This window comes from Saccostrea echinata, unplaced genomic scaffold, assembly GCF_033153115.1.
Source record: "Saccostrea echinata isolate AGI-Se365-2 ecotype Australia unplaced genomic scaffold, CSIRO_AGI_Sech_v1 ptg000009l, whole genome shotgun sequence".
Classification (NCBI taxonomy): Eukaryota; Metazoa; Mollusca; class Bivalvia; order Ostreida; family Ostreidae; genus Saccostrea; species Saccostrea echinata.
In genome coordinates, this window is record NW_026889758.1 from 52224553 (window position 1) to 52251040 (window position 26488).

Below are 26488 nucleotides of genomic sequence, written 5' to 3' on the forward strand. Positions count from 1 at the left end.
TAGGGACCATGAATTTTTATTATCATTTTCTTCGGAAAAGGCACTCTTGTTCACTAACTCTCTCTCTCAAAAAAAACAAAAACAACAAATGCATTTTCACTATATGATCAAAAAAGTCCCGCTCTAACACAAGAATCCCGATCAAGAGTTAATGAAATTCACAATTTAAAAAGAGGCACCCATACTCATCATAATCATGCTTAGTACGTTTGCTTATTATTCAATTCAAGAGAAGATTTACAAAAAAAAAAAAAAAAAAAAAAAAAAAAAAACATGCAGTATCATTTCATAAAAAGAGTTCCGCCCTAACATTAGAACCCCTGAAAAGGCACTCTTACTCATCATAACCATACAATTAGTAGTCTGTTATATACCAAAAAGCAGAAAAGAAGATTCTCAAAGAATCTATGTACTTTCACTATTTAATTCAACAGAGCTCCTTTAGTACATCAAAGGCCATGATTCATAGGCAGAGAAGACTTTCTAGGAATGTAAGCATTATCACTAGATCAATAGAGCTCCATCCTAAGAACACCTGAACCCATGTCCCACAACCTTTCACTTTTGGATGAGGCATTCTTGTTAAACATGCACTTGGTATGTTTGTTTAAAAGTACCCAGGAGTAGAGAAGAAAATTTCCAAAGATATAATGCCATTTTTCTTATATGATCAATAAGACCATGCCCTAAAACGAGAACCCTGACAAAGGGGCCATAAAATTCACAATTTTTGAAGACACATCTTTGCTTATCATAGTTCACTTAGTTTGTTCTCTGAATAACACCAGGCAAGAAGAGTTCTAAAGAATTTAAGCATTTTAATTCTTTGATCAATTAAGTTCCACCCTAACACCAGAATCTTGTACCAAAATTGGTTAAACAGTTAAGCCTAATATGAGAAGAACCTGAAAATCTTCAAAAGTTAAACTACCGAAGGACGACGGACAAAAACAGATAGCAATGCGTCACCTAAGTGACTCAGGCGTCCTAACAAATCATAAAAATACCTTATTAAAATATTTGGTCATTTTTTTATAAGTACATGTACAAATATAGAAATATCGGGTGTTTTTTAAACAATAATAACGATAAATGTTTTATGTGCTAGTATTTTCAGTTGTGCAAAACTTTGTAAACCGTTTTGTTATAAAAATTTTCCAAATAATGTGTTGAAATCTGTAATCAGGTGTATTTGTATGTGTATGTCAATACACTATTTATATATCAATATTTTTTTAATGATAATTTTACATTTTTACGTATCTTTATTTCCAGCTCAATGACAAAATCAATAACCACGAAAAAATTTGGAAAAAAAATTCCAATGCAAGCTGTTATTCAACACGTCAAAAGAATCCATCAAATATTAACACTTAATCTATTTATGAGGTTTTCTTTGTGACAACACTGTGTAAACGGAGTGATCTAAAAACACAGTGACCTCGGTCTACTTCGTAATGACGCTTTAATTCGGTTTCTGTGATCAAGTTTCACAACAACCTTCAATTCAGATCGTGTGACATCTCAATAGGCCAACCAATCGTGACTGTCCTAAGACAAGGCCCCGGTCATTGAGGCTAAAAATAGTCGTTCGTGTGAAGTTCTTTAAAAATTGGGCTATCGATCATATACCTAAAGTATAACAAAAAATTATAATCTAGAAATGAACATTTGGATTGAAAATTCACTTAATCTTTGTAAAATATTTATTTTTAAAAAAGATAAAAGTATGTTATATTTGACATAACTCATTAAAGTTCTTTCTAGTTTCAGGCCAGCATTAGACATGCTGTAGCCTTGAAGGGCAAAATGATGAATTAACTTTGGGATCCCTTTGGCTGTACGTAGACATAAAAAACGCCGATAGACAAATCAACCTTGAGAACGCGCCAAAACCGAGCGACAATTCCCAGTTTTCTGTTGGGTTTGTGAAGCTAACAGGAACTAGATGCAGAACAATTGATTTTTGTCAACATTCTGTGATATTTGTCTCGATTTACGTGTCGTCTGCTTCAAAGAACTTTCCAAAGTACAATGTCCTGTGGCCGGGATATTCGATCTTACCTTTAAGTGTATTTTTCTTATAATTTTTTTTTCCAATTATATATCATGCACTTTTGCCCATAAAACCGAATTTTGTTTGCTTCTGAAAATTTATGTACTTTTTTATATACGATAATGAACATTATTTTATGGATAACCTTTTTTTTTAAAAAAATATATATATATATATATATATATATATATATATATATACGTGTATGCAAAACATATTACCTATTTAGTCCTCTAAAAATTTCAATCCCTATACCATTTACATAATTTTATAATTATTCACTGTTTCGATACTCATAATGGCTTTTAAATCTTTGCAACCCTTTGTGAGAAGTACAGAAAAGATTTTTCAGAATATCATATATCTCAGTGTCCTTGGCAGACACAAAAGGAATTTAAATAAACATTACGTGGTTTGAATTAGCATCCATTTCCCTCCGGAGGTAAAGTTTAAATAATCCTTCACTTAATTCCTTTTAATGCGTTTTGGCTTCCATGACGTAAAATACCTAGATTTTTTTTTAAATGTAAAATTGTGTCTTTCAAAATATATGTACAGGTCACTACATCAAGATGTTCTTGAGCTTTAAAGAACACAACAACACTTTCAAACAGAATTTCCATGGGGACAAATATGTTGTCATAGTCTTTTCAAACATAACTATATATATTTTTTAAAAAATCGATTACGAGGGCACAAAACTTCATACCCACTCTAAGGTCTGAACTGTACAAATATTCTTAATTAATATATCCAGTTTCACCCTGAGGCGTTAACCTTCAGCCAGGGGAGTTAACCTCCACCCAAGGGCATGTAACATACACTATTTTGTACTGTTCTCTGCGTCTTTGGTCATGCTCATAGTTCATCTGTTTGATGTTCTGGTGTAAAAAGATTTTCTTTTCTTTAGCAAATGATTATCAATCTAATTCCGTGGCAATGACCCGACACCAATGGACAAATATCAAATCCAGATTACCATACACGTGACTATGTAGACGATGTCCAATAACGACTTCTGTAATTCAGAACTCATGCTTTCCTATGTAAAGATGACGTACAAACGAATTTGGTTAAAATTACAAGTACACGAGGTGACTACTAAACCAAAATACAAGTACATGTATTTATACACGTACTTTAAACAAAGTGAGCACAACTATTTTACAAAACAATGAAAATAGAGAAAATATTTGAAACAAAAATTTGTGCCTCGCTAAATTCGCCTCATAAAACCAAACATGATAAAGTAATAGAAGTACTAATTTTCAATGGATAGAGGAAATAAAAAATAATAACATATGAAGTCTTAAATGATTGACACATTTAATCTTGTTCAACTAGCCTTACGAACAGTTAATTTGTGTGTTGAATGTTATGACGTATGCACGATTTTCCAAGAATTACAAAGTTTATCAATGGTTCAAGGCCTTGAAATGCTTCTCTTTTTTAATACAACATTTACAACGGCGACAGAGACTGCATAGTAACCATTTTAATCTGTAAGGACTGAGCCTCATTCCATTTTAATAAAAAGATAACTGTTCCTCTTAATCTGATAAGCATCCATGTTAACAAGCTATTGTAACTATATAAAGCATTCATTCATTAACACATTCATGCATTTTATTCAAACAAAAAAACATATTTTTTACAGTCATTTCTAAATAAATAAATAGCAACAATGTTATAGAAATCAATCCCCAATCTTGCTGTCCTCAATCTGTCGAGTAGCCGGAAAGTACACTTTGAAACTGAAGTCTGTCTTAGGAAAAGAGCCCTGAAAATAAACAGCAAAGACACTAGAAAACTTGTAAAGTAAAGACAAAATAAGATTAATACAATTAGAATATAATTTTTATTAGTAAATTTTAATGAAACAAATGCTGAAAGTAAATAATTTATAACAATCAAAATATAATTTTTATCAGTAAATCTCAGTAAGTGCTGGAAGAAATTAAAAAAAAAAGACGTTTATCCTAAAAAAAAAAAAAAAATATCTGGTAATAACCAAACGCGTAAGCTTTTTGAATGACTGGTCATAAAGTGTCATCCACCACGAACAGTTGTTTGATACCGAAATTGACTGGAACCAGGTTTATTGTTTTCTTCCCACAACTTTTCATTAAAGTAGAAAATTTGGTGCTATAACTATTTTAAAATAGTCATAACACCAAAGACAGTTATGACTATTATAAAATAATCATAGCACCAAATTTTCTATCTTAATGAAAATATGTGGGGAAAAAACAAGAAACCTGGTTCCAGTCAATTTTGATAAAATTTGATAAAATGGCAAAAGAATGGGTTTAAAGATAACTTCTGGAAGAGAAACAACCAATATCGATTTTACGCCAACAATGCAAAATTTCGGCAAAATTTCTGCAGTAAGATGCACTGCAGCAGTACTAAGAATTTACAAGGACAAATAGCTATGAATTTAAGGCTTTGTTTCGTAAATCTGGTGAAAAACGTTTCCATTTTAGATTTTTTCCTCCGAGACATGTTATGATTGATTGATTGTATGTTGTTTTACGTCCCATTCGAGAATTTTTCACTCATATAGAGACGTCACCATATACCGGTGTAAGGCTTCAAATTTTGACCTTTACTCGGCACTCAGGGCCATTGAGCAGTGAGGGATCTTTATCGTGCCAACGCCTGCCGTGACACGGGGCCTCGGTTTTAAGGTCTCATCCGAAGGACCCGCAACTTTCACTTCAAAGTGCCGAGCGCATGGCGAAGGAACAGTTGCTACCCATTTTTTATCGACTTAGGTCAGTCGCGGCCGAGATTCGAACTCACGACCTCCCGATCAAATCAAATCATAAATGATGTTACTTAAATACTAAAAATATTATGCCTTTGGGTTATTTAACACTGAAACCTACTCACAACATACATAAAATTATGATCTGCAAAAAAATAAAATACTGCATTTCTAAATTCTACAAGAGCTAATTATTTTTATTTGCACTTAGTAAATCAAACAAATCCAATATTTAAAAAAAATATATACATGTATACAACCCTTCCCCCACCATCCCCCCCCCCAAAAAAAAATTGCCAAATGTGTATAGGTACCTGTCTTTCGTATATTCCTTCGGGGGAAAAATGCGAACAATATGACGTTAATAGAATATACTGTACATGTCAAACCTCATCAACAATTATAACTACGCAAAGGTCATAAGTTTATAGACTTTAACAAATATTGTAGAATAGGCATTTCAAGTTGACAAAAGAAATTGTATATACACGTTTTTAAATTGACTGAAACATAAAAAATGTGAAATGATTAAACAGCAGACGTGACCAATCTTACCTTAACTACGAATGATTAGAATATGAATACTGGGGATAGTACGGACTCCGAGAGTAACAACAAGTATAATCGTGGTAAATCTCGGGTTTCATGGGGCGGTTAACATAGAGACAGTCATTTTTATATCCCTTTCCCATCAAAATTTGATGCAAGAAAGTGTCCTGCACTGGCGGACGATTACACGGGCAACTGGCAGACGACACACTGGGACTAACGAAATCGGGAAGGACGGGGTGGTTGGGAAAACTCGGGGGATGACGGTAGTAATATTCCGTGTGCAGGCTTGGTCTTGGGTCGCTCAACAGCCGAGGGCTGTAGTAATAATTTGGCGGTTGCTGCATACTTCCGGAAGTTGTTAACATTTTATATCATGTATCGGGTACTATGTTCAAAGATTTTTTCCCCAAAAATCCTGTCACCGCTTATGAAAAATTCAGCATCACATCAAATTTTTCTTGAAATAAATCTCCTCAAAGTTCCTACGAATTTTTTTCTTCAATAAAAATAAATATAAATTTTTCCTCTAAAAAATATAACTTTTCATGACAAAGTTTTTCATTCAACTGAAAGAACAAACAAGTTTTCTTTCAATTGTACTGACATCACCATTTTTAAGGTTGGGCAATTCCAAAGCGTTGGAAGATTTTTTGAAAGTCACATTTATAGAATTCAGTCAAGGATGCGTACGGTGTGTCGAAATCAATAGCGTGCCCACGTGGAGTGTGGCGTTTTCCGGGTCAGGGTTGACAACACGCAATGCCATCTGATAAAAGGAACAAAAACAAAAACTCGATCCATTTTTAAACTGTGACGGCAACGTAATTATTATTGAAAGAAAGAAAATTCTTTAAGTCCTTTCATTTACCTTGTCTATTGCTAGTTAATATCTGGCAATAATTAACTTACATTCATCACTTCATTTGAAGTGTTTTAAAATAGTGTAATACGATTAATATCCGACAGCGTTTTATTATTTAGCTTTTTTTTTTAATTATTCATCCAACATAATAGCGACAATCCTGTGTATTAATTTCTGTTAATTGATACATGTACCTGATGGCTAAAATGAATATAATTTGTTAACATTTGCCATTATTAATTGATAAAGTACATTGTTGTCTCCGAGCGCAATGGCTTTTCTTTGCATAAAAAAAAAAATCAAATACTTTGATGCTAATCCAATTTTTATTTCATTCGCTGTCATGTTCTGTTGCAGTGACTTATATCGCACAGATTTGTATGAGTTCTGTGGGTGTTTTACCCCAGTAGAGATGTCACATTGTTTCTGTAAAAGTGATCTCAATGATTAGTGTGTAATCTGCCATTCTTCTGGAACATACCGATTTAGAATTTACTGCCACCAAAATCCCTTGGCTCTTTAAATTTATTTTCTTTAATAAGAAGCTAATTTCATTGAATGGAGAGATAGAAGTATCATTTTTCAGTTTCCTCTCATAAGTGATTTAAATCGCTGTCATATCTAAATTCTTTATCTAAATGTATAGGATCCTATATAGCAATTTCATTATGGACATTCTTGTATATCCGTTGGAAACATTCTTGTCAACACACAATATCATCAATCCTTAATTGCTTGAAAATCTCAATTTTTGGTCCAACATGTCCAAATGGATGTTCTATCCAATGCAAAGTTGTGATTGGAACACCACTTTTATTCTAGGGTATTAAAAATTTCAATTTTGACTTCTTTTTGTATCTGTGTAACAAGGGTTTGGGATGATGCATTTTATTCATATTTTCCATATGAAGTTCTTGGAGCAGATATACCAAGATCCTTTACACATCAACAACTCATGATGACTCAAATTTTATACACCACCACCATCAATAATGGTCCAGATGCTGCATGTGAGATTTTTGTTTTGGTTTTATTATTGATCAGGTAAATTTAATGTTCCTTGGAGCAGCAGGCCCATAGGAAGCAACTTCAATTTTAAAAAAACGGGGGGGGGGGGGGGGGGGGGGTGTTCCAGAGATAGAAATAACTTGACAAGAATAAAAACGTCATATTATAATTAAGGGGCAAACCATTACTAAGCTTGTTTTATATTGTACAGTACCAGGTGTATACTGGCAAAATTAAGAAAGGGGCACAGCAGATATGTTGTTTTATTGATACTGACATTATTTGAAATTTTCACTGAATTCTTTCTGGCTAAGCTTAAATTGTACCAACAGAATTTCATAATTTAAAAAATATACCTACAAGTTAATATTATGATAAACAAGTATATGTACCACACTAAGAACATGGAGCAGAGAAAACAAGAGGTCCAATGGTCTAGAATCACTCTTTTGATAAATTACACAACCTTATAACTTCTATCCCAAGCCCCTAGTTTCCTAAATATTTGGATAAAGCCTAGAAATTCCAAAAGTAGGTTACCATAATCTACTTTTTGGTTAACACACTCTGAAGACCCAACATGCATCAAATGACGAAGTTTGATGATTCCAATCCAAATAATATCTGAAATATTTAAAGATAGCCAAGAAATTCTGAAAGTAGGACAAAGTGACCTACTATTTGGTTGACACAATACAAGGACCCAAGTGAGTCAACTAATAAAGTTTGATGATTCTAAGACAATTATTATCTGACATATTTAAATATACATTGTAGCCATAAAATTTCAAAAGTAGGTCACTGTGACCTACTTTTTGTTTGATATACTTTGAGGCCTTAGGATGCATCATCATCAACTGACAAGGTTTGATGATCCTAGGCTTCACAGTGTCCAAAATATGCATCCAAAACAGTTTGAAAATGAAAACCTCAAAATTCCAAAGATAGGTCTCTGTGATCTGCTTTTTTTTTGATAAATATGTTCCAAGGCCCCAAGCTGCATCAACTTACAAGGTTTGATGATTTTGAACCTCTTAGTATCCAAAATAATGAGCTCCAATGTTTGGAAAATGAGTAGCCATCAAATTCAGAGAGTAGGTCAAGGTGACCTACATTTTTGGTTGACACATTTTAGGGCCACATACTGCATAAACTGACAAGTTTTAATGATCAAAGGCTTCAGTATCAAGGATATGCATTAAAATCAAATTGAAAATAAATACCTAAACAAGAGGCCCATGGGCCACAGCGCTCACCTGAGTAACTTTGGCCTTGCTGTTTTTCACCTGATTTCTCTCCCCCCCGTAGTACTTATTGTGGCCCCGCCCTATCCCCAGAGGTTATAATTTGAACAATTGGAATCTACACTACCCCAGCATGCTTCCAAGTAAGTTTCAGCTTATCTGGCCCAGTGGTTCTTGAGAAGAAGATTTTTTAAAGATTTTTCCTATATATTTCAATGTAAAACTTGGATTCCCTATTGTGGCCCCGCCCTACCCCCAGGGGTCATGATTTGAACAATTTAGAATCTACACTACCCCAGCATGCTTCCAGATAAGTTTCAGCTTTTCTGGCCCAGTGGTTCTTGAGAAGAAGATTTTTAAAGATTTTTCCTATATATTTCAATGTAAAACTTGGATTCCCTATTGTGGCCCCGCCCTACCCCCAGGGGTCATGATTTGAACAATTTAGAATCTACACTACCCCAGCATGCTTCCAGATAAGTTTCAGCTTTTCTGGCCCAGTGGTTCTTGAGAAGAAGATTTTTAAAGATTTTTCCTATATATTTCAATGTAAAACTTGGATTCCCTATTGTGGCCCCGCCCTACCCCCGGGGGTCATGATTTGAACAATTTAGAATCTACACTTCCCCAGCATGCTTCCAGGTAAGTTTCAGCTTTTCTGGCCCAGTGGTTCTTGAGAAGAAGATTTTTAAAGATTTTTACTACATATTTCAATGTAAAACTTGGATTCCCTATTGTGGCCCCGCCCTACCCCCAGGGGTCATGATTTGAACAATTTAGAATCTACACTACCTTAGGATGCTTCGAGATAAGTTTCAGCTTTTCTGGCCCAGTGGTTCTTGAGAAGAAGATTTTTTAATGACCCCACCCAATTTTTGTATTTTCTTGATTATCTCCCCTTTGAAGGAGAGTTGGCCCTTCATTTTAACAATTTAAACTCCCCTTTGTACCAAGTTTGGTTAAAATTGGCCCAGTGGTTCTTGAGAAGAAGTCGAAAATGTGAAAAGTTTACAGACGGACGGACAGACGGACGGACAGACGACGGACAACGGGTGATCAGAAAAGCTCACTTGAGCTTTCAGCTCAGGTGAGCTAAAAAATTCAAAATGTAGATCTTGTGATCTTTTTGAGTCAACATGACATAAGGTCCTAAGATGCACCAACTGACAAGATTTGATGATCCTAGTCTTATAGTTTGCAAAATATCAAAGTTTTAACATCTTTTTAAGTCAACTTTGAAGTGACCTTGAGACCACAACCTTTGCCCAAGGATGAAGTTTTCAATCTACAACATATCCTCATCCTTATACATAAGTTTAGTGATAATCTGCCCCGTGGTTCTTGAGAAGAAAATTTTTTAGCAACCACTACTTTCATTTTTCTCTGATTACCTACCCTTGCTTAACGGTCACATTCCTATTATTACTATAAATGAAAGCCCTTGGGCCATGGATACTCTGTGACAAATTTGACAAAAACTGGCCCAGGGGCTCTCGAGATATGGCCCATATTCCAAAAAGTTTATGCACACAGCATAAATGGCCATTGTACTAGCTCTTTGAGCCTTTGGCTCAGAAAAGCTAAAAAGGAAACTATATGGAAGAATTTTATATCTTCGAGTATTTATTTAAAACCTTGAGAAATTCTGTTTTAGGATGAAAATAGCAATCACGGCAAAAAAGTAACACCTATATATTATGCTATAACATAATACTCTCATACATTGTTTTTCCTGTACAAGTGAGAAAATGATAGCATTTTCAAGAAACTTTCAAATTTTTTTTACCCATAACATAATGGTAGTCATATTTCAATTTTAGAGAAAAAAAAATAAATGCATGATGGACTTGCTTCAAGCACATCCTTTTTCTTTATTTATCTTAAAAGTAATTTTGGTTCCAAATGTGAAGAAGTAATTGGTCATATTGACTTATAAATTGCACAATTTTCTTTTTTGATACTGTATATTCTTTTGAAAATGACAAAGTTATACACACGACTTCAGAAATGTCACAAATGTCTACTACATTTTTAAAATAGCCAGCAATCAAGGTGAAATGATAGTGTTCAATCTTGTTTAAATAATCCAAGTTTTTAATGACAGCTACAGCACACAGCTTTGACCTTATTACCCATATGGGGGCATCAGTGTTTCACAAACACACCTTATTAAGGTTTGATGATCCTAGGTCTCATGATGTGCAAGATTTTATACATAGCTACATTTTTCTTTATGGTTTGATAAAAGAAATAAATACATGTAATACATATTATACATACATGTAATCTAAAAAGTTGGTATCCATTGAAATATTAAAGTTCTAAAGGCCAAACCAGGCCAATTGTTACTTTTTGTTGTCTAGATCATAGACCTACCAGAAGGAGGCTCTGCTTTGATTATGGAACATGTTGAGATAAAAACAGTTTGTCCTCACAATCTAGAAAGTTAAAAATCCCCAAGAAGTCTTTGTTGAGATTGCAACTCCAATGGTTTGTACTTATTTAGAAGGAAGTGAAAAAAGTCACCTGGATCTGAGTTTCTTTATTTTACACTTACAGAATTCTAAATTCTGATTTCAAAACTTATACCAAGTTTTGTTGCAATAAAATCAAAACTGAAGAGGAGTAGCATTTTGAAAGATTTTCACATATTTTTGGCAGATATGGCAACAGAGATTATTAGAATTACTGGTAGTGTCTTAGTGTCTTATTATTAGCATCTTATTTTAGTTTATGTGCCAGATTTCACTGAAATCAAACCAAAATTGTATGATACCTGTGTTCAAAGTTTAAATGAAATGAAAACAGGAGGAGTAGAATTTCACAGAAGTTTCAATTTTAGTAACCATATCAACATGTCCAAATCAAAAACTAATCAACAGATTTAAATGTTTCTTGGTGTTGTCTACTTGTGTACCAAGTTTTACTGAAATTGGACCAAACTCAAGTAGGGGGTTATTATTTTGAAAAATTGTTTACAAACACACAGACAGATGATGGATACCTTACCATCACAAAAGTTCTTCTGGAGCAAAAAATGAGGACAAAGTGACCTACATTTGAATGTAAACCCCTCCCCAAATACATCAATTGACAAGCGAGGTATGATGAAATTAGGCCTCACAATGTCTAAGACACATAAATGTATCACACAGACATACAGACTTATTTTCATAGTTCATTTAAATGACAAAAGAAAAGACCCATGTAGATGTCTTAAATCTAATAAGGTGCAAAACATATAATCAAAACTTGTTCCAGTTTCAAGTTTTAGAAGTATGATATACATCCGAGATGTGATGGCAGGTAAATGGAGAGCAAGTTTATACCATAAAATGGCTCATCAAAAAGTCAGGCATATAACCAGACATCAAAATTTGTACATAGACTTAACTTCCTAGCACTTACCCTTTTTTGAATGAATTGGAGAATGTAGTGATAAATGTACGTTTACTGAACCTTAGAAAACTATGTACACACATACAGCAAGGGCACATATGTCCTTTGTCCCTGAAGTTACATGAGTAAGATCAGGGGCACAGACGTTCAGTCCTCTCACTAACAACTTAGCCCCACTATGAAACATAAATATGGACCTTAGAAAATGAATTTCACAATTTTGGTAGAGAGGTAATAGCTCATTACTAACCATGTAAACATTTTGCTTGCTAGATTTCAATGAGAAGGAGACTGTCAAGGGTGTGATGAATTTTTGATACTTGACCTACTTATCTCCATCACAACACCTGAACCCTAGACTCGGAGGATATGAATGCCATAGTTTTGATACAGGGACTACTGGGTTTTTTTTTATCATCATTATACAAAAACTTTCATACTAAATGTCCAAGACTAAATAATGAGATTTTCAAAGACATACATGTACTACACCTGTACCCTGGACCCATGGGACATAAATTGCAGGATTCTGACAAGGAGATGACAGCTTGTTATAATCATGGAAATAACTAGCCTGATAGATGTTAAAAGGTAAAGACCATTTTCAAAATGCAAGGATTTTTCTACATATGTAAACACTGTCCGATCAGCATACCTGAAACTTGGACTTGACGAATTTCACAATTTTGGTTGAGCACAAATTGTCCATATTATCATGTTGTGTTTCCGCTTAATATCCAAAAATGAAGATGACAAATGTTGAGGTGTGTATTATTTTTATGGTTTGGCCCTATCCTTCAAGCCCAACAGAAGCAGAGAGCATGGCATCAATATTTTTGTTCTCTATCTTCCATATATTACTTTTTACCAAAATTGGTCCAAACTAGTTCACTCATTTCAGATTGGAGCTCCCAGTTGCAAATGTTTAACTAGCATGTTTAATATCACACAGGGTTCGACACTAACTTTTTAAGGCTTTAGTCCGGCCGGACTAGTGCTTCTGTACTTTTACTAGTCCGCACGCGATTTTACAAGTCCGTCCAAAAAAAGAAAGAAAAAGAAACATCTATGATTTTTAACATTAATTTAACTTGACAATTAATATACGTTTTATACTTTTTTTTGAAATAAACAAACTAGGCATATATTTGATCTCGCAATCAGCAAGTACGACCATATTCCCGATCTCGTTCTTTTTTTTCTTCTTTACATTACATATCCAAAATGTCCAACATCTTTCTATAAAGTGTCATACTAAATTATGATCGCTAAAAACTTTTTACTTCATATCGATCACTCAGTCGAAAAATTAAGCGCAGAATTGACTCAGAATTGCGTTAACAACCCGCCAAAAGCTAGAAATCTAAAAATACACGCGGGGTTTTCCAGCAAAGTTGTCGAGAATCGAACATCGGTAATTTATTAATATTGTTTTCCAGAAATTTTTATTGGTCCGCTCGGACTAATTAGCCACAGATTTTATTAGTCCGAATGAAAATGCATTAGTCTGAGACTAATGGACTAACGTTAGTGTCGAACCCTGTATCACAACCATGCCTTTAATTAAACAGATCTTGCATTCTCTGTTAAAGTACTGTATTTTTACTCACAGGATTCATCACTGTGCAATCTGCTGCTGTCGTGTGAAAAGGATCGAATTTATCAGCACACACCACCAGGTCAGGGAGAGGGTACAGCCGCAGTCCGTTGTCATATGGCCAATAAACTGGGCAGACATGGAGAGGCAGGGGGCATAAGTGACCCTGACTTATCAAAGTCTTGGCAAACTGCAGAAATAAGAATACAAGTTTACTTCATATTTAATTACTGTGCCATTAATATCTAGTCATGTTCTTGAGAGATTGGATTCTCACAATTTAAATTGAGTTTGTAGCATGGTGTATTGACATAATATTGCAAGACTAAAAATGTCCAACTTTAATCTACATCAATGGATATTTTGGATACCAGGTCTTCCACCTTATGACTGGATCTAACTTAAGTTTATCAAGAATTGTAAAGTAATATAGCTTCTTTAGAAACTCAATTCAAAAGATATTAATATAATATTCCATCCAATAGCAGACTAAGGCACCAAAGGACCATGGGTGAGTCCGTGACACTCACTTGAGCCATTGTGTCACCTTTACTGTATAAGAAATAAATTGTAATTCCATAATTGTGGCAAAACATTAATTACTTAACCATTATTTGTACAGCCTTGAATCTATGCCACACACCTCAGAATGTTTGCATGTGATTTGCATGTTAACTTTTGACATTACCTAGTTCTTACGTAAACTTTGGATTCCTATTATGGTCTAAAATCTTAACAAATTGAGGAAGAAGATCGTGTTAAGCATGCTTATGTTTTTTTTTTTTTTAAATTCCTACACAAATTTTGGAGCTCTTTTGTGTTCTTAAACTGGTCTTCTGCCATGATTTAACCAGATATGAATTTGTTTGTGTTTTAATATATTGTTTTCATTTAATGTAAATGAGTGTGCAATAGGTGTGCAAGTAAAAAAAAAAGAAGAAAAAACTCGATGAATACATGTGCATTCACGTTTTGGTTTAAAAAAAAATACTGAGGTCATATTTATGCTTGAAATTTTTAATTCAAATTATGGAATGTTTTCCACTGTTAAATAAGAGAGAAAAGGTAAATATGTGCTAACCCCATATATTTTTAAAAGTATATTTCAGTTCATAATTAAAATTCTAACTCTTACCACTTGACAGTAATTTTTTCTTATTTTCATATTAAAAGATTTACATTTTGAATCCTTGCATTCACAACAGACAAAGGTTTCATTACCTATGTCTTAATGATTTATTTTGTGCCATTAATTTCTTTTGCCTTTTGATATACTATACACCATATACTCTGATATGCATTACTATAAAAAAAAGAAATTGACAGGTATACTACTCCAATACCTTGACCTTTTAACATGTGTTTGAATTTCTTATACATTAAGTATAAATTTAGCTTTTTTTATTCGGTTTATTAGAATTTAAATTAATGGTGTGCTTATGAAAGAAATTGAAATTTATATCCAAGGTTACATGAGGGTTGCATGTTCATAAAGATTGTGGAGAATAATGTTTTTGTCAAATGAAAGGTTTTCGATATACTTATTGTATACCAAAATATTTGTTATGAAAAGCCAAGTCAGAATAGTTTGGTTTTGTGTCTTTAAAAGATGCAGATGCATGGCCCAGGGTTAAATGGCTTTAAACTTTGAAATAAAGTTTTTGGATTAAAATGATTATTTTCTAATTTCTTCATAAAACAAGTCAAAACTTAATTAAAAATAAATGTTTCTCAAATAAAGCAGCTGTCATTTTTTTCCAATATCTTTAGCACAGATAATTGGACAGATAGTAAAAATTTTAAGAAAAAAAACAGCAAAAAAAAATTTTTGAACTTGACAGAAGAAGCAACATCAGTCATCTGGATGAAACAGTGTCCAGTCATAAAATCATGTTTTAATATGGTTGAAACAATGTACAAAAGACAAAATAATTATTCAAAGAACTGGAAATTATTGGAATATATTTAGTCCACTGATTTAAAATAAGTACATGTACATGTATATACGATTTTTCAACAGTCTGTACAATCTGGGGGACACTGCAGTAAGTTGACAACCACTGTTATTTGATGACAATAATATTTCCCTATCTATGACGTTGTTATAAATCTAGCGCAATGCTGGACTGGGCCGTCCAGCTTGTGTATACAAAGTGCTTATACTGATGATGCTTGTAAATTTTTGTTTATTGTTTTGAAATTTAAACTTTACCCAAGTATGGTCTATATATAAATATTGCACTCATTTGGCAGAGTGGCATAATAAAAAAAAAAAAAGAGGCCCATGGGCCATATCGCTCACCTGAGCACTTGAGATAGGAAAAAGCAGAAATCAGTTTAGTACTGAAAAGTTTAGCTATATATAAGTGGTCAGAGAGGATAATTTGAACAAACTTGAATCTACACTACCTGAAGATGCTTCCAGATTTCTTTGACTTATCATGGCTTAAGTACTGTGGAATCATTTAAATCCATGGGGGTCAATATTCGTGGGCAAGCAAAATTTTATTGGTTCGTTGGGATGTAATTTTGTGGGCAGCTCGTTTATTTGGTAGATTTAATTAATCAGTACGTTGACAAAAAAAATTGTTCGTGGGGATGTAAATTCGTGGGTAAGGGTTACCCACGAAATCCACGAACATTGATCCCCCACGAACAATGATGATTCCACAGTAGATTTTACAAGGATTTTTCCCATACGATTGATCTTCTATTGTGGCTTCACCCTATCCCCTGGGGTCATGATTTTAAAAAACTTGTTCTATACAACTGAGGATACTTCCATATAAATATGATCAATCATGGCTTTGCCATTCTTGAGAAGATTTTTACAGAATTTTCCTATATTTCTATGTAAAATTCTTATCATCCATTGTGGCCCTACCCTACCCCTGGGGGTCATGATTTGAACAAATTTGAATCTACACTACCTGAGGATGCTTCCAAATAAATATCACCAATCATGGCTTTGCTGTTCTTGATAAAAAGTTTTGTAAAGAATTTTCTTATATATTCCTATGTAAAACTTCGATCCCTCTTTCCTTTTACATACATGTTAGAACATCATTGTCAGCTGGAAACTTGACACATTTTCTTTTTACTTACATGTGTTGGAACATCGTTGTCAGCTGGAAACTTGACACAATTTCGACACATCTTGGTCACTATGTCTTCTCTAAATATCACAATTTCCTGTGTACAGTATTGTATACGACAAGGGTTAGAGGTGAAAGTTGAATTGGGAAGCTTCCTTCTGACCTCTTCAGTTACAGAGTTAGGGATGGGAGGCCTGTAAGCAGGAAATAGTACATAAAATACCCTGCCATGAAAGAAGCATACTTACAAAATAACATGTACAGTACATGTACAGAAATATGTACACATACAGGGAGTTTCAGAAAACATGCAACCATTTTGATTAAATTTTACTGGTGTTTCAACCAATACCATGCACCAACATACCAAATTAAAAGTCACAATTTCAAAATTTATTCTTATGAAAATAAAGTTAATATGGCAAATAGATAATGAATTACAAAAGAAAAAAGAAACTTGTAAAATTTCACTTAGTTACAAAATATGTTCTAAATGTTGTCATTTATGCTGAATGAATAAATCTATCCGATGCAAGAAAGTTCTCATTACTATTGCAGAGAGTCTCTCGGTAATGATTCAGGTCTCATTTTTCAAACCATTTTGAGTTCATTTGTTTTTGGGGGTGTATTTTAAAAACTTTGACCTTTAAATATCCCCACAGATAAAAGTCAAGGGGTGTTAAGTCAGGTGAGTGTGGAGACCCAATTAAAATGGATTTGAAAGAGTTGAATGGTCCTCCAAACATTTGTTCTAACAAGTCCAAGGTTTAAGATTCAAAACATATTTCAGCATCTGATCTACACTTGACTTGCTGTACATGTAATTAAATATCTGAAATTAACATTTACAACCTTTTGTCTTTCTTAAGAGATCCCATCTTCCTAGCTAGGAAGTCAGAAGTTCAAGAATGTCAAGTTTTGAAAATATGGTAGTTTCTCAAAGATGCTACACTGTATATATAGCAAAAGAAAAAGAACACAGTCTAGGACAGGGAATATGCAGATAATGATTTGCACATCACACCAAACCACAGTCAAAAATGGTTATTTTTAAAAATGAATCTACTTTGTGAAGGAATGCTCCACTTTGTGTCCCCCCCCCCCCAATCAGTTTGTTGTCTTTACTTCTACTCTGCATGGAGTCCATTAAATTCAAAATGGAACATAAAATATAATTCTGACAGAGCAAACTTTCATTTTTCATCTTGCTAGCATTATCAAGCAATTACTCAAATCTATGTCTGTAAAAAATTCTACAAAACAAATCTATACATGTTCCTCTCAGTGTAACTTTGAGCATAAAAAATGAACTGGAAGTCAATTCCTTGATAAGCTAACACAAGTCCTCATCAATACACTTTTCTTACCTGGGTAAAATTGTTGATGGCCCTGGGTCTTGTGATCCTGGAACAAATATAAATCTGCTGTTTTCTGCAATGCTGGGAAACTCCAGGATTAAATCTACTAAGGTGTGAAAACATTCTGAAAAGTAAGAAAAATAATTCATACTGTATTCATTAGAGTACACTGTAATATTTAAAGATAAAATGTTCTTTTCATGATACAAATGCAAATAACCAAAATTTACTTCCCAGGTTCTTATACAAGAATAATTAGAGAAGTTGCTCTTCCTATATTATAACTTGACATATATCTCATTGTACAGCCATATTTGATGTTATCGTTTACATGACAAACTTGAAAAAACACAAGAAAAGTGTGGTGTAAATGATGTGAAAATATATAGAAAGCAACATCCTTATATCAAACATAGATCAAGTGTATATCTGCTTATAACAGAATAACATTTTTTTCATCCTGTGCTTAAAAATTTTGAATAATGAACTGAATATGACAAATTAAAGATGCATGAATAATATAGCAAACTAGAATGTCTTTAGCGACTTGATTTAAATGTCAATCCTATGAAATCGTTCAGAATCTTTTATTTTTTCAATGTTCAGCAAATGATACCTGAGGAGTTCACAGTAACTCTGGGGAAGTGAGACTACTATAAGACTATCAGTGGATCAGACATAGACAGGAAGTAGTGCTGTATTAATGACTTTGTGAACTATGTTTACCTTTCAGAACTTTAGCCCTGTGGCTCTCTTGTGGTGCAGAAATAAAATTACCACACAAAATGAAACATGTTGGTGGAAAGTCAGAATATCCTGTAAAAAGCATCCTTAATTTTTCTATCACCTGAAAGAAAAAACAATATTTAAGCAAATCATGTAACATACAATAACAGTTTTCAAAGGATATTGATGTAAAACATCTTTTATTTTTTGAATACATTCTGCATGGAATCTTTGTGCAAGTGACAGAAGACAATGGTCAACAAAGTAGCACAAAGCCACATTGTATTGTTTAAAGCTTTAAAAAACTTTGATAATTTGGTATATGACTTACTTTTAATTACCGTAGATCGCTAAATTTTAGCTACACCTTATTTTCGCAAGATTATTGTTTGGTATTTATAAAGGAAACAAAATTTTCACAAAATTTGTTTATTGCTCTATATAATATTCAACAGTAGAATTATATGCAAGAATGAAATTTTTGCAAGCTGACAGTCATGCCTAATTATGCAAAAATAAAGTCCTCTTGCATTAAAAATGATTAACAGTCAGGGCTCGACATTAACTTTTTCTCCTACTTGTCCATTCGGACAAGTGACCAAGACATTTACTTGTCCGAACTTCAACTTCACTTGTCCGAAAAATTTTCAATAAAGATCTAATACTGTCAACTGAAAAACTAAAAATAAAGTACTGTGGAATCATCATTGTTCGTGGGGGATCAATGTTCGTGGATTTTGTGGGTAACCTTTACCAACAAATTTACATCCCCACGAACAATTATTTTGTCAACGTACTGATTAATTAAATCTACCAAATAAATGAGCTGGCCACGAAATTACATCCCCATGAACCAGTAAAATTTTGCTTGCCCACGAACTTTGACCCCCATGAATTTAAATGATTCCACAGTACATTACATGTGCATGATGTTGTTTACAAATACAACGGACACATAAAACAAAATTTTATCTAGACTTTCTGTCCTGACAACATATATGCTGTCAACATAAAACAGAATCCGAACTTCGTCAGTTCCATGCCATTGCAGTAGTATGCAATTAATGAACTTCAATCCCAATCAAGTGTACTCAATTACATAGCGATCTATATCAGGATCGAAGTTCGGTTTTTATGTACTGTTTCCGTCTTAAAGTACCAGTAAACTTTTAACAGTCGTTCTTTTAAATATTTAGAGTCTTCTTTACATAAAAATGCACTTGTCCAATTGGACAAGTGCCCAGCAATATTCAATTGTCCGTATTTTTTTTTCACTGGTGCCGGACAAGCGGACAAGTGTTAATGTCGAGCCCTGACAGTATTGGAAATGACCTAATTATTTGTACGTCTTACCTTGACCTGGTCCAACCAGACATCAGATAAGAACACAAACATGGCGTCTCTGTTGTCCTGTTCCACCTGTTTCAGTTTGACTGAAGCTTTGGCACAGACACTGGACAGTCCACCAAAGAAATTGATGTTTCCAAAATATGCCCTGTTAAAAGCAAAAAAGAACTCATTCTTTTACATAAATAGCTTTTTTTACACAAACATGTGCTTCTGCATCTATGAAAAATCTCTTTTGCATTTAATATTTAAGACTCTACATTCACAAAGTGAGGCTCATAAATCATTCTATAAATGCTCAGCTAGAAAACTGTATTAAAAACAAAAGAAATTTGAAAGAGAGGGTCATTCAACTGATAGCAATCTGTGCAAATCTCAATTTACAAGAAACTTGGAAAAAATAAAAGGATATCAGGTTGTTTAAAAATATTTATTTACAATGTAGTATTACTAAATCAAAATTCTTTTCTTTTCTCTCTTCCCCCCCCCCCCCCCCCATTCTTATGGGATAGTCTCATTAACAAAAAAAGGTCATACAAAATACAGGCAAAAAATATCAATTCTGACAATAAATGAACATGCTGTATTTACAATCATATTGAATCTTCTTTTTACTCTTTCTAAGATTAACTTTCCCAGTACCCATTTTAAATCTTTTGATGTAGTTTGGAAAGAAATGTAATCATTTTCTAATGGATAATATACTGCATCATGATAAGTTTAATGAATTTTAACTAAAAGTCTCAGTTCAGATGGTGTTGTCCTTGACCTGACCTTGTGACCTTTGCTGGTTCTGGGGGAGGGAAACCAAAAGCATTGACATGGAACACTTCATCTTCATACCACCCCTCAGCCAGAACAAAGCAGTTTTCTGTAAATAATCCTGTGTGAAAGTTCTACATTACTGTCAAGAATGTTTCAGACTGACCAAGTTTATCAAGAATCAAAATACAGTTATCAACAGAACACTGAACTATCTCTATCCCTGTTCTATTAACTTTGCAATAGCTGCAATATATGTACATGTATTTTACATTCAGTCTTAATCTGAAGGCCAGACTGACAATCTTAGATTCTACATGTAAACTCCTATAGTAACGTAAGACAGAGTGAAATAGGCTTTCATCAGATAGGATATTCATCCAAATTCTGTGTATCCTAATTATATGACAACATTCAATTTCATGAATGATTTATCAATAAAATACTAAAATGAATCCAATAATCTTATTTTTGTTATACATGTACCATGAATTCGCTTTTTCACATTTTCGATATACATTTCTACATATATGTGTTTGTAATCTTTTGTCTGTTGCATATAGCAGTCTCAAAACGAAAACAACAGAAAACTAGAAACATCAGCTATAGTGCTGTTGTTGTTTATATGACAGTCTCTAAAAGGATACAGCATCACTGAGATCTACTTGTACCGCTCCTGTTGGATCCTCCACATACCACTTACCCTAAAAACAATAATAGAAACTAACATAAAATTTTATAATGAATGTGCAAATTGTGATAATTGAATAAATAATTTCATACCCTATATTGTTTTTTTTTATTCTTCTGACATAGTTATATATACATGTATGATAAATATTCTAAAGAGTTCTAAAGAGTTATACATGTATATGTATTCAAAACGGCTCTTTCTTTTATCTTGTTCTATTCATGACATACATGTAGATTAAATTTCATAATTTTTAAATTTTGTAATACATGACATTAGTAAAAACAAGTGCAGTTACTATTCAAATTCATCAAAGTCATAAAGACAATTATGTAAGAGAAAAGAAAATAGAAACAATAACAGTATAATAATACATGAACAAATAAAACTGTGTAAAAATGAAGCATTTTTTTTACCTCTCTAAGTTGTGTCAACATTCCAAGAACAATAATTTCTCCCAGTCTGGCAGTGCTTCCAAGCAAATACTCAATAGGTTTCAGCTGAAAGCAATATATACATACAGTAGATCTAGCTAAAAACAATAGAGCAATATACATGTAAACATCATGACATAAACATGTACATACAAGTGTAAATGTATGAGTTCTTACATATCAGTTCATGATTTTTTTTTCATTTTGATATCAAGAATTTTAAAAAAAAAGTTTTTAGGCAATTTTTTGCCCACTAAAAAAAATTTACAAGTTCAAACATGAAAAATTCTTAAACACACAATTTATTGTCCACAACATTTGTCTCCCTTTAAAGCAATATGTTCTGTTTTATCTATTATTATTATGCATCAATATTTTTGGTTTGTTATATTTGAGGAGCTGATGTTGCACTAGACTTCTATATCCGTTTACATTTTCAGAAAACATACAGAATAATGTGTAAATTCGTTGATTTCTTGTATAAAGGGAGTGGGAGATACCTGTACACGTACATATACATCCAGAAAAAAAATATGAAATGGGACTGAAGGAAGAGGAGCAGTTTGACTCCTTTGCACTATCAATTTATTACGCATAGTTCAATGAATGATAGAGGTACTGCCACGACACTCCACTCATTAACTCATGACAAGCAAAAATGAAATGTAAGTGAAATATTGAGCAGAACACTAATTAGATACATGTACATTTTATTGGTTTCACTTGTACCTGGAATTTCTTTGCACTTTCATCTTTCTCTGCACCAATAACAGGAGGGGTAAATAAATCATGCCTCTGAGTTCTCTGTCAAACAAGACTGCAGAGGTTAGTAGATAGAAGAGATTGCTCTGTAAAAATTATTTAATGCAGAGGACAAGCAACACCATATTCCTGAAGCTTTTACACCATATTTCTGAAACTACTACAGGTAGATAGATCTATATTTTCTCTTAGATGTCTTAATTTTATCTGTTCTCAAGAAATGTATACATGCACGAGAATAGAACATGAACATGTATATACTTATGACATTAGAAAATTAATTCAAAATGTTGATACTAAATATACATGTTTGCTATATTAAGAAGAGTATTTTTAAGGTTCCTTTGGGATTTTTATATTACAAGAAAGATAGATTACTGAAACATATGTCAAGAAGTTATTAATACCACACATTTCAATCTTTAAGTGTTCAACAACAAAATCATTTTTAGAATTCAACAGATTTAGCATTTGTCATAAACCTGTTGGAGAATGGTATATCTGTCCAAAAACAGGGTCACTTTATCCTGTGCTGTTCCATGCAGGCAAGGAGGAGGTAACCCCAGAGTGGAATTTCTTTAAAATATATATCAAAGTGGCATATATTAAAAAACTTGATCTATAATGTTTCAAAAATGAATGACGCAAAAAGATCATTTACGTTCCAGTTCTTTCAATGTTGGATCAACTATCAGAGAAACTTTTAAAAGGAGTCCCATTAAAGTTTGATTTTCATAAACAAAAAATCTCAACATACAATGGAAAAAGGAACAGTTAACATTTAATTGTATAGAAGTGCAGATGCTGTAAAATTTACAATTGTATTACTGAAGGGAAAATACAGGTAAATTGCTTCAACGTAATTACGTGAAAATAAAGTTCTAACAAATAAAAACCGATTTACAGTACTATTTTACCTTTATACTTACTGTATAAATTTCTTGCGATCTGCACTGTACGTATATCTGGGCACAGAAAAGGCATCAATGACACAGAATACATTGTCTCTGTTGTGTAAGTAAAAAAGAACAGTTCAAATAAAAATCATAAATCGAAAAAAAAAATTAATTTACATCTTGAATTCCAAGTTTGCTGTCAATTGAGTCTATAATTCTCTGCAATATATTACAAGAAACTTTATCATGTTGAAACTGGTAATTAGATTTTACATGAAAGAACTATTTCTAAATTTCCCTCACTATCCCCCTACCCTTCTTCTTGTTCAGCATTACACTCCTGGACGGCAGCTTCACAGGCGTCTTTACCAATCAGTGAAGACTTCACTGAAATTACAAAAAATACAGCAATTCATTAAAACTCATTACTTTTAATGTACTTCACAATTTCCAACACTTTTACTTTGGATGATGGATCATGGATGGTTGAGACACTGCTATAAATGGAAATCAAATCAAGCCATATAATTTGAGAAATTTTTTCCATGGGGAAGTTCTCCAAATCATTTTTTTTTTGCCATTTTTTTTTTAATCTTTGGAAGCAAATTACAGGAAATCCTCTATTTAATATGATGTACTTTTTTGCATGAAACAAATAAAGTTAATGGACATATTTCTCCTCTGGTGTATTTTTGTATTACTTTATCAGTATGTTAAGTATGGTAAGGGAAGTGTGTACATACATAATGTGTATATGCATCAACACAAACTTACAGGGTTGTTTCTGAATAATCTCAATCATCTTATCAAGAATCTCCTCTCTCTGTGTTTCTTCAACATGATTGAAAACTTCAATTAAGTACTTGCTGGCTTCACTGAAATAACAAAAAAATAAGACAAATCTTAGATAAACCAAATTCTTTCCATCTCAAATCTACCAGACAATGATCCTAGCTTAGTTAATGGCCTTGATCTTGGCCACTGAGTAAATTTACAGTTTGTGGCTGCTAAGGCCCAGGAATGATAAAAGTTAACAGAATTCTCCTTGCTGTTGAATATGACATATATGTCTTATGCTAAAAGCTGGTTCTTACAATTTTGCAACATGTATCACTGTGTCACCAAAGTTGACAGAGAAGGATATTTTTAAAATGGCTCAACCATTTGATAACAATGGTTGATATTAAAGCAGCAAGGGAGTAAATGCAACGGTCCAGACAATATTCAAACCTGGGCCCCCAAGAAATCTAGACAGGTGCATTGCCAATTTAACCATGTTAACTAAGCTTGAATTGGCCACCGTCAATCAAACATGTCTGACTGTCACATGTAACCATTCTTTAATTCTCTTTGCCTCCGAAAACAAATCCCAGGCTCTTTCTTGGTAGATATTTGACGTGTCACTTCCAGATTATTGCAAATGTAACCAGGGACCTATATACTAACAGGATAGGCAAATCCTTCAGCGCCATGTTTATTTACCCGAAACGGCACACACAACACTGCAAGTTTTTCAAACTATGTTTTTTCCCAGTAAAAAGCTTGCACTTCTGATTAATGTAATCTGTTCTTTTTGTGTATCGGAATGGATATTTAGTCAGTAAACTTTAAAGCACATATTATAAAATAATTTAGATATTAAGTAAACAACCACCAAAATACGTGATTTCTCGGAAATACGGCCAATAAGGGAAACGGACTGATTTTTAAATAAACCTAATTACTTCTAAGATTAGGAGTAAAAACAGTGCTAATAACAAATCTTGAATAATTTTTTGATAGATAAATTAAGATTTTATTCTGAAATATTTGATAGCAAAAGAGATATATTTAATTAAAATTGACTTACGAAATCCCGCAACTTACGAGATATCGCGAGACTTGCAAGAGTTGCCTATCCCGTTAGTATATAGGTCCCTGATGTAACAGAAAGGGAAAAAATGCAACAGACCAGACAGAATTCAAGCCCCCCGTGTTTTTACCAACTGAACAATGGGGCTGCCAGCAAATGAACCTGTTTGACTCATAGGCACTCCCCAGCTTCATTGGTAAATAAAAAAATATCTAGTATGGTAAAGTAGATATATTTTTATTTACCAATAAAGCTGGGAGTGCCTATGGTGTGACTGCATATTGTATACAATTGTAACGGGAGAGAAGAAAAATGCAGCAGACCAGACCGGGATTTGAACCCGGTCTGGTCTGCTGCATTTTTCTCCTCTCCCGTTACATATTTGGTGCCGTGCCATGCCCTGGAAGTTACAGGTGAAAAACCTGCCAGGGAAGAGCCTGGGTTGGAGTCTTTGGGGGCAAAAGACCTTTAAGGAGGGAGGAATGTGGCGGTCAGACGGATTCGATCGCCGGTGGCCAGAAAGCTCAGTTGGTAGAACACCTGACTGAAGATTCAGGGTGCCCGGGTTCGAATCCCGGTCTGGTCCGCTGCAGTTTTCTCCTCTCCCGTTACACAATTATATCTGAAATACTGCCCAGTCAAAAAAAATACCTTACATATACAAAGCTGTAATTATTTTTTTACCTTCGCAGTGTTAGTCCATGCATTTTAAACGTTGATGTTAACTGAGACTTTAATTTTGCAGCCATTTTAATTTCCCGCCAAATTAAGTACGTTGAATAATATCACAGAGATGTTGTATATGCACCGTCAAATGAACTTTTTATCCAATCCACTAGAACGATCCACAATGTTTCATCCGAATATGGAGCAGAAATATCTTTTAAATACAACGTGCATATCACTTTCATACAAAAGTTATCTATGCAAGATTGTTTACAAACTCTGAACACGAACAACCCCGATCCCGATCGAAATACTCATTTCATTATCTGCATCCATAGAGCAACACATGTTAAATCATAATGAAATTTTAAAGATAAATAAATCCATGTGTTAAGTATTCTCTTTCATTCA

General features: G+C 33.4%; 1 protein-coding gene and 1 non-coding gene across 2 annotated transcripts; one reads left to right on the forward strand and one right to left on the reverse strand.

The window, feature by feature from the left end:
* Positions 1-3358: 3358 nt before the first annotated feature.
* On the reverse strand, positions 3359-26293 carry LOC133183082 (DNA polymerase epsilon subunit 2-like). The gene is made up of 15 exons (XM_061318021.1): positions 26096-26293; positions 24334-24434; positions 23874-23946; positions 23593-23670; positions 23146-23239; positions 22631-22705; positions 21884-21967; positions 21424-21480; positions 20789-20910; positions 20021-20162; positions 18668-18788; positions 17951-18065; positions 16594-16777; positions 13502-13678; positions 3359-3836 (listed from the first exon to the last, which is right to left on the reverse strand). Exons 1-15 carry the CDS (start codon positions 26158-26160, stop codon positions 3753-3755), a joined length of 1572 nt encoding a protein of 523 aa, XP_061174005.1. The 5' UTR covers positions 26161-26293; the 3' UTR covers positions 3359-3752.
* On the forward strand, positions 25925-25997 carry Trnaf-gaa (transfer RNA phenylalanine (anticodon GAA)). The gene has a single exon. It is a non-coding gene; the product is annotated as a tRNA-Phe (tRNA).
* Positions 26294-26488: the final 195 nt, after the last annotated feature.

Bases quoted from the DNA above. Each gene is read 5' to 3' on its own strand.
- LOC133183082 (XM_061318021.1), bottom strand. From the start codon at position 26,160: ATGGCTGCAAAATTAAAGTCTCAGTTAACATCAACGTTTAAAATGCAT. The intron at 20,911-21,423 runs GTATCCTTTTAG...ACAGTAATGTAG, and splicing joins AAGTAGATCTCAGTGATGCT to AACTTTCACACAGGATTATT. The intron at 3,837-13,501 runs GTGAGTAAAAAT...GTTTATTTTCAG, and splicing joins ATTGCACAGTGATGAATCCT to GGCTCTTTTCCTAAGACAGA.